Source organism: Thamnophis elegans, chromosome 9 (genome assembly GCF_009769535.1).
Source record: "Thamnophis elegans isolate rThaEle1 chromosome 9, rThaEle1.pri, whole genome shotgun sequence".
NCBI lineage: Eukaryota > Metazoa > Chordata > Lepidosauria > Squamata > Colubridae > Thamnophis > Thamnophis elegans.
Window position 1 is genome coordinate 8,273,978 of NC_045549.1, and position 9,111 is coordinate 8,283,088.

Sequence of the window (9,111 nt, forward strand, 5' to 3'; positions counted from 1 at the left end):
GCCCACTAGGCCAGCGGTCCCCAACCTTTCCAGCTTGCTGGTCCTACCCAGCGGGGGAGGGATGTAAGTGGCAGCCATACGTGCTCAGAGCTCCACTTGTGCGAGTGGTGGGCGCGTGCATCCCCTCGTGTGAAGGGAGCTTTGCACGTGAGTGGAGGGTGCTTGTGCTCATGTGCAAAGCTCATGCGAGCGGCAGGAACATGCACTTGTGCATGAAGCTCCATTCGTGTGAGTGGGGGGGGCACATTTGCTCACACTCGAAGCTCCATTCACGAAAATGCAGCTTTGCGGAGGAGCGTGAATGCTCTCCACTCGTGCAAGAGGAGCTTTGTGCGGGAGTGCAAATGCCCTTTGCTCACACGAGTGAAGCTTCATGCACACCTGCCCATCTCTCCCACGGCCGGGTTTCAATCAGGCCACAACCTGGCAGTGAGCTGTGGTCCGGGGGGGATTGGGGACGCCTGCCCTAGGCCACGCTCCCCATTTCCAACCCAGTAGAATAAAGATAATCAAATTACAGCCTCAACTTTTTACTTTTGAATAAATACTAGCTCTTTCGATAGCAACAAACCAGGGGTGGGTTCCGGCAGCTCCTACTGCCAGTTCGCTCGTGATCGTGCAGTGTGCATGCTTGATGTACAGTACTATAAAAATGCTTCTGCGCATGCGGAGAAGCCAAAATCAAGATGGCGGCACCTTTGGTGCTGCTGGGAGAACCGGTTTGGGGGCATGGCAGGCCTGGGCCGCTGCCGGTTCCAGAGACCCAGGCCGCCAATTAACCACTACCTGTTCAACTGAACTGGTCCGAAATGGTGAGAACTCACAATTGCAACAAACATTCCTAATCTGGCAAATCCCAAAGTCAGAATTTCAATATTATTTTTCTGTCTCGAGTGCAAAAGCTAGAATCGTTTTCTAGCTAGTGGAAACAAAATTTTTCAGAGTATAGGATGCACCAAGATTTTGAAGAGGCAAATTAAAATAAAAAGTTTTTCCACTCTGCAGACCTCCCCGAAACGGCCCGTTTTTCACAAAAACAGGTCCTTTTTTTGTCAAAACAAAGGGCATGCATAGCCTTTAGGAGGCTTATAGAGAACTCCTGGAAGCTGGTGTGTGTGTGAAAATCAGCAAAAAAACAGCCCATTTTGTCCTCATTTTTGCCCTCCCCAGCCCCAAGAAGCACTCTGGAAGCCTCCTAAAGGCTATGCACGGCCATTTTTGCAAAGTGGGCGGGGTTTCGGGAGGCCAAAAATGCTGTATTCATTGTATAAGATGCATCCAGATTTTCACCCTCTTTGGGGAGGGGAGGAGAGTCTTATACTCTGAAAAATATGGTATTCTTTGAGGAAAGCCATTAATTTGGCCTTCTCGGCCAACTCCGTCAATTTCTCCATCTGTTCTTCCACGGTGGGTACCGTATTTTCTCCAAATCTTGATGATCGGTCCTAGAGGTCATCTAACGTGACTTAAATTTGCCTTTTTCCCATACCCTCATCACATTTTTACCGTTAATGCATTTCTGCTGATCTTTTCTTCCTTCAGTGGTAGCTGTAAATCCCCTATCAGAAAAGGAATTAAGCTCTTTAGATGCAACAACTATGAGAAGAGGGAGCTTCCTACAACCAGCTTTTATCCAAAGAGGAAGTCGATGGCCGTCTCTCTTATTGAAGCCAGATGGATAAGAATGGCTCCCCTGTGCAAACAGAACATCAGAAGGGGAAACAGAGGCAAAAAATGCTTGCTCAGTTTTCTGACTTTACTGGCACAAGGGCCTTTCCACTTCATCTCAATTCAAATCAAATCGGTGGGGATTTGTGAAGAGATTTTCCTTTGTGCTGTTATTTCAAAACAACACAGAAGCACAGGGGCTGGAAGGGACCTTGGAGGTCTTCTAGTCCAACCCCCCCCTGGCCGTCCCAGTGTCTCTGTGTCACGTGATCTCCTTTTGCGACCTTCTGACAAAACAAGGTCAATGGGAAATCCAGGTTCGCTTAACCCCCCTAGCCCTCAGGAGCACTCTATAAAGTTCCTAAGGCCCTTTTTATTTTACAAAAAATGGGCCCGTTTTCGTGAAAAATGGGCCATTTTGGGGAGGTTTGCAGAGTGCAAAAACTTTTTTTTTTAAATGTGCCTCTTTAAAACCTTGGTGCATCTTATACTCCAAAAAATACGGTGTCTCTGTGTAGCTAATTTTTTCATTGCTCACTAGCTTCCCACTTTCGCTCCATGTCCCCACTTTAGTTCTGGTTTTGCCACTTCGTACAGCTAATCCTCAACATACAACAGTTCATTTAGTGGCCATTCAAAGTTACAACGGCTTATAACCGGTTTTCGCACATATGACCATTGCAGCGTCTTCATGGTCACGTGAACAAAATTCGGATGCTTGGCAACTGACTCCAGTTTATGACGGTCACAGTGTCGCGTGATCTCCTTTTGCGACCTTCTGACAAAACAAGGCAGTGGGAAATCCAGATTCGCTTAACGACCAGTTGAACAACAGCGTCAGTGTGAAGAACAGTCGCAAGTCTAGTTTTTCAGTGCCGTTGTAGCTTTTGAGTGGTCACTAAACGGAAGGTCGTACGTCGAGGACGACCTCTCCCAAGTGGCCAAGAGTCCGAATTTCGAATCACGTGACCTTGAGGATGCTACAATGGTCGTCAGCGTGAAAAACGGTCGTAAGTCACTTTTTCCCCAGGGCTGTTGTAACTTTGAAACGGTCCCTAGAGGAACGGTTGCAAATTCAGGATGACCAGCCGTGCCGTAGGTAATATTAAGTTTCGATTCTGAGTTGGTAAGTTTCTTTTCTAACAGAGGTTATATTTACCTTTCGCATTGAACAATAGATTCTTTATTCTTTCGGCGCTGCTTCTTCAATTCCTAAATTAAGCATTGGTTTGTTTATCAAAGTGCAAACCTCAGCACTGCAAATTCTGAGGGAAATGTGTGGGAAATGGGGTGTGATGCAATTTTGCATGTGTTCCCAAAATAGCCCTTTGCTCGTGACGTGTAGTGGGGGATCTAGGAAATAAATTGGAGGTGGCTGGACAATGCAACCCCATCTGAGTGAGCTTTCAGAGAACAGTGTGAGTCCTTCTTCTGCAGCCAGAATGAGTTTTCGTGTCTTCCTTGGGCTTTCCGTTATGCTTATTGCCTGCCACCTCACTGGTGCAAGTAAGTAGTATCCTCCCGAGCTTTTCTCTTCCTCTTCTTCGGCTTCGCTCTCCATCGTGCACCGACTGCATAAGTAGTCTGCCTTTGAATGTGTAAATAGCATAGTTTTATAATTGCGCAATGAGGACGTGGCGGTGATGTGCTTTTTTAGCGTTTGTGCCGTGGGCTTCATAACATAAATAAACCTTTCATCCTGATAATAGCATTGATGGTTTTAGAATTTTAAAGAGGTTCAGAAGTTTACAGAATTAATTTACAACGCACCTTGGTAATCTGTTTGGAATGCTTGGCACTAGATTTTGTTGTGATTTGGGAATTTACTCACCCACTTTACTAAAATGTTGCCAAAAAACAAAGTTTAGGTTTTGAGCCACATTAGAGAGAGATGGTCCGGCAAGATGAAGAAAAACGGGGCATTGAATGAACTTTTAAAGTACAGAGAGTTCTTGACCTGACCACAGTTGAGCCCAAAATTTTGGTTGCTAGGCGAAACGTTTGTTCAGTTACTTTTGCCCCATTTTACGACCTTTTGTGACATGGTTATTAAGTGAATCACTCAATTGTTAAGTTAGTAACACGGTTGTAAAATGAATCTGGCTTCCACATTTTCGTTGGGCTTCTACCAACTCAATTTCACAAAGATGCAGTCACATTTGGAGTTCACCCTTCTGATAGCAATAGCAGTGCTTAACTGTTCTAAGTGTTAGGAAATTTCTCCTTAGTTCTAGGTTGCTTCTCTCCTTGATTAGTTTCCACCCATTGCTTCTTGTTCTGCCCTCAGGTACTTTGGAGAATAGCTTGACTCCCTCTTCTTTGGGGCAGCCCCTGAGATATTGGAAGACTGTTATCATGTCTCCCCTAGTCCTTCTTTTCATTAAACTAGACATACCCAGTTCTTGCAATCGTTCTTCATATGTTTGAGCCTCCAGGCCCCTCATCATTTTGAATACTCTGTTGTGCATCTAAAATTAATTATAATATTTTCTGAAATGTTACAGCTATCTTTGACCCCCTGAATTTAAGCTGCAAATGTGCCAGAGTCACCAGCACCTTCATTCGTCCGGCACGATATGCAAGAGTTGAGATATTTCCAGCTGGGATTGCCTGCAAAAAATTGGAAATCATGTAAGTTTATTTGGGTTTATGCAAAATTTAGAATCTGAAAATTTTTATTCTGGGCACTTTCTCCCTGTCCAAAGTACAGCTAGTCCTTGTCTATCTTCCCCATAAATCGGAGTTTCTCAGTCTTGGCATCTTGAAGATATGTGGATCAATTCCCGGCATCCGAGGTGGCGCAGTGGTTAAATGCAGCACTGCAGGCTACTTCAGCTGACTGCAGTTCAGCAGTTTGGCTGTTCAAATCCCACTAGGCTCAAGGTTGACTCAGCCTTCCATCCTTCCGAGGTGGGTAAAATGAGGACCCAGATTGTTGTTGGGGGCAATATGCTGACTCTGTAAACCGCTTAGAGAGGGCTGAAAGCCCTATGAAGTGGTATATAAGTCTAACTATTGCTATTGCTATCCCCCAGGCAGTGCTGTTTTAAGTCATACATGAGCCACGGTGGTACAATGGTTAGAGTGCAGTACTGCAGGCTACTTCTGTTGCCTGCTGACTGCCTGCAATTTGCTGGTTCAAATCTCACCAGGCTCAAGGTTGACTCCATCCTTCTGAGGTGGGCCAAATGAGGACCCAGATTGTTGGGGGCAAGAGGCTGACTCTGTAAACCGCTTAGAGAGGGCTGTAAAAGCACTGCAAAGCGGTATATAAGTTTTGAGTGCTATTGCTATGGCTATACTAGCTCTTTCCAAGCAAAATGATGGATAACTAAGTGCAGTTTAACCAGATGAAAGTTTGCCATGATAAGGAGCTACTTTTGCAAGCTTTATTCGAAAATAAGCTCCATGCAATCTATGGAAGCATCTCTGGAAGGCATATAGCCCATTTAGTTAACCTTGGTTGATCTTGTAAAGGCTAACCCCGGGTCAGATATGATTAGTACTTGGAGGGTAGTCCAGCAAGAAGTCTCAGGCAGTAGACAGACTGGGAACTAAGACGAAAATATCCTCAAAGAAGGAACAAGTAGTAAACCCACTGCTTCACCAGAAGTTGAACTCAAAGGAGATATTAAAACGGGAGACTCACTGCAGCAACATAAATGTTCATTGCACATATCCATCCCAGGGGCCGTAATTTGAGGACCCCTGACTTAGTGCAATATAAAAAAAAATGCAAATAATTTTTCTGTGAACCACCAAAATTTTCTTGTGGACCACGGACTATCAGTTGGTGACCGCTGCTTTAAACATAGTTAAATTGTGTGTGTGTGTGTGTGTGTGTGTTGCAATGCATCAAAGTTTGTGTGTCTGTGTGTGTTGCAATGCATCAAAGGATCAAAGTTTCAATTGTGCAGTTGCAATCATTGTGACTTTTTTTTTTAAACACCCATCCCTTTGGATACCCTGACTGGGGGCACTTAAGAGCCCAAAATCCAACCTTATCAAATTTCCCCTTTTCTATTATAAAAGTGATACAGATGTGTTTTTTTTTAAGTAGATCTGTACGTTTTCTTCTTTGGCTCCCTTCAGATTTAAGTTAAATTGTCTGCACGGCTAAATCAGGAATTTCTCTGATTGGTTGCTAACACGCTGGATGGACTTCTTCATTTTTATAGCTCCCGTTAAAACGCCTTCCCCCCGCAGGTAGATTTATAGATTATAGATTAGGCCTCCTCCGAATTCCATCAGCCAGCCAGTGTAGACTGGCAACTACCCGGAGGAGAGCCTTCTCGGTGGCTGCTCCGACCCTCTGGAACGAACTCCCCGTGGAGATTCGGACCCTCACCACCCTCCAGACCTTCCGCACCGCCCTTAAAATCTGGCTGTCCCGGCTGGCCTGGGGTTAAAGACTCTAACCCCACTCGAATTGTATGACTGTTGTGTTCTTAAATGATGTAGTGTCTTTATGTTGTAAATTGTTTGTCCTTCCCCTCACCTTTTGAACTGTGAGCCACCCTGAGTCTCCCCAGGGAAAAGGGCAGCATACAAATAAAGTTACCATGACTATGACTATGACTATTATTTCCTGGTAAAAACTCACCTCACCCAATTTTCTTGCTTTACAGTCTTACCCTGAAGAACAAGCAGAAAATCTGCCTTGATTCCAAAGCCAAATGGGTGAACAATTTATTGAGCATGATGGAAAATGTGTAAGTGAAATCAAAATGCTTCAAATTGGGGCTTGAGTTCTGATCCTAAAGGCATCCATGCAGTGTGTTTTATTTCTCTGGAAAATATTGATGTGGGGAAAATATTTTCAGCTTCATAGATTAGCTCATAGCCCTGGAATTCCCAGGTACAGATAGTCTTCAAACTACAACAGTCCATTTAGTGACCGGTTGAAGTTACAGCTGCACTTAAGTGACTTATGATGGTTTTTCACACTTATGACCGTTGCAGCATTCCCCGGGGTCACGTGATCCAAATTCAGACACTTGGCAACTGACTCACACTGTTTTTTTTCGGAGTATAAGACGCACCAAGATTTTGAAGAGGCAAATTTTTTTTAAAAAAAAGTTTTTACACTCTGCAGACTTCCCAAAAATGGCCTGTTTTTCACGGAAAAAGGCCCGGTTTTTTTGCCAGAAAAAGGGCATGCATAGCCTTTAGGAGGCTTATAGAGTGCTTCTGGGGACTGGGAGGGGAATGAGCAAAAAATGGCCCATTTTTCACTTGTTTTTGCCCTCCCCAGCCCCCAGGAGCACTCTGGAAGCCTCCTAAAGGCTATGCATGGCCATTTTTGCAAAGCGGGCGGGGTCTCGGGAGGCCAAAAATGCTGTATTCAGTGTATAAGACGCACCCAAATTTTCACCCTCTTTTTTGGGGGGGGGAAAGGTGCATCTTATACTCCAAAAAATACCGTATTTATGACAGTTGCATTGTCCTGGGGGGTGTGTGTCATGTGATCCCTTTTTGTGACCTTCCGACAAACAAAGTCCATGTGGAAGCCAAATTCACGTAACAACCATGTTACTGACTTAACTGTTGTGATTCGCTTAACAACCGTGGCAAGAACGGTCAGAACATGGGGCAAAACTCACTTCATAAATGTCTCACTTAGCGACAGAAATGTTGAGCTCAATGGTAGTTGTAAGTCAAAGATCCCCCGTATTTGAGTAAATTATTTAATTCTGTGATCCCCTTTTCCCTTTCCCTCCCTTTCAAAAGCATAGCAATTAAAAGTATTGAAGCGGGCAAGAGATGATGGATGGATGATTTCTCTTTTGTGTTGTTCTGATCTGCTTCTCTCTCTCTCTCTCTCTCTCTCTCTCTCTCTCTCTCTCTCTCTCTTTGCTTATCGCTTTTTTTGTTAGGTAGATGACATGATTAGGAGTTAGATAGGAAAGAAAGGGAAAAGTCTTTTAATAAAGGGTGACACGATTAAAAGCTAGAATAAGCGATAGAAATAAGAGAAGGGGGAATATTAGCGTATACATTAGTGTATACATTATTGTTATGTATACATAATAAAATGAAAGTAATAATAAGATAAAATGTGGAACAACTGAACAATGATAGATTGCAACCTAATATAAATGCGTATTATTATTAGAAATACATACGCGGATTGAATGTAACAGTTATGATTAAATTTATTAGTTTTGTTTGTATTAGAAAGTATGACACCCAGGTGCCACACTGTTCACGCATTGATTGGATACATTTATAAAAAATAAAATTAAAAAATTAAAACTTGGGGGGGGGGGGGAGAAAGAAAGGCAAAATTCACTTAACAACGGTCTTGCTTAGCAACAGAAATTTTGGGCATAATTGTGATCCTAAGCTTTGTCAACTCAGTACATTGATGCTCAATTTTCATGGCAAACCACTATAATACTCTTCTCTCTCTCTCTCCTACAGGAATGGACGCCAACGTTCATCTTGAAATGAAGTTTGGCCTTGAAAATCCAATGCAGCTGTGCCCCCTCGATCCCCAATGTGAACCTTCTCGCTTTTCTGCTGTGTGGAATGTTGATTGTGTCTAATTTTTTCCTGAAATGATTGTTTAAGAGAGTTTTGGACTTTTGGAAATCCGGAAACAATGTGAACAGACAAGCTGGAGTCTGAATCTGAATTGTGTGTGAGAATGACAAAGTTATTAAATATTAAATAGATATAATTATAAAAAATAGTACTATGCCCCCCCTCTCCCTCTCTCTCTCTCTCTCTCTCTCTCTCTCTCTCTCTCTCTCTCACACACACACACACACACACACACACACACAAATAAATCTGTGGCATAGTACTATTTTTGTCTCCACATATGATCATAACTGAGCTCTAAATTTTTGTTACTAAGTGAGACAGTGGTTAAATGAGTTTTGCTGCATTTTGTGATTTTTATTGACATGTTGGATAGGATAGGATAGGAATAGAATAGAATAGAATAGAATGGAATATTAGAATGGAATGGAATAGAATAGAATAGAATAACAGAGTTGGAAGGGACCTTGGAGGTCTTCTAGTCCAACCCCCTGCTCAGGAAGAAAAGTATACCATTTCAGACAAAACAGTTGTTCAATCTTTAAAGTTTTTAAAGCTTTAAAGACAGAAATATTTTTGTTAGGTATACTACCAGAAAACTGTGACAAAGGGAACATATACTTAATATTACATGTTTTGACAGGGCCGAGAATTGTATTTGCACAACACTGGAAAAATGAGGAAATTCCTATAATTAAAAAAAAAATTAGACTGTGGGGAAATGGATAGGTTAACATTAAAGATAAAGGATAAAGAAGATACAGAATATTTTTTAACATGGGATTTGTTTTACCAATGGTAAGACCAGGGGTCGGCAACCTTAAACACTCAAAGACCCACAAAAGTCCTAACTGGAAGCCCCCCATTCAATTCTGAAACTGACCGGAAGTCCGGTTC

At 42.8% G+C, this 9,111-nt stretch overlaps 1 protein-coding gene across 1 annotated transcript; it reads left to right on the forward strand.

Moving 5' to 3' along the window:
* The first annotated feature begins 3,077 nt into the window (after positions 1-3,077).
* On the forward strand, positions 3,078-8,347 carry CXCL13 (C-X-C motif chemokine ligand 13). The gene is made up of 4 exons (XM_032223630.1): positions 3,078-3,174; positions 4,173-4,299; positions 6,297-6,380; positions 8,092-8,347. Exons 1-4 carry the CDS (start codon positions 3,111-3,113, stop codon positions 8,114-8,116), a joined length of 300 nt encoding a protein of 99 aa, XP_032079521.1. The 5' UTR covers positions 3,078-3,110; the 3' UTR covers positions 8,117-8,347.
* Positions 8,348-9,111: the final 764 nt, after the last annotated feature.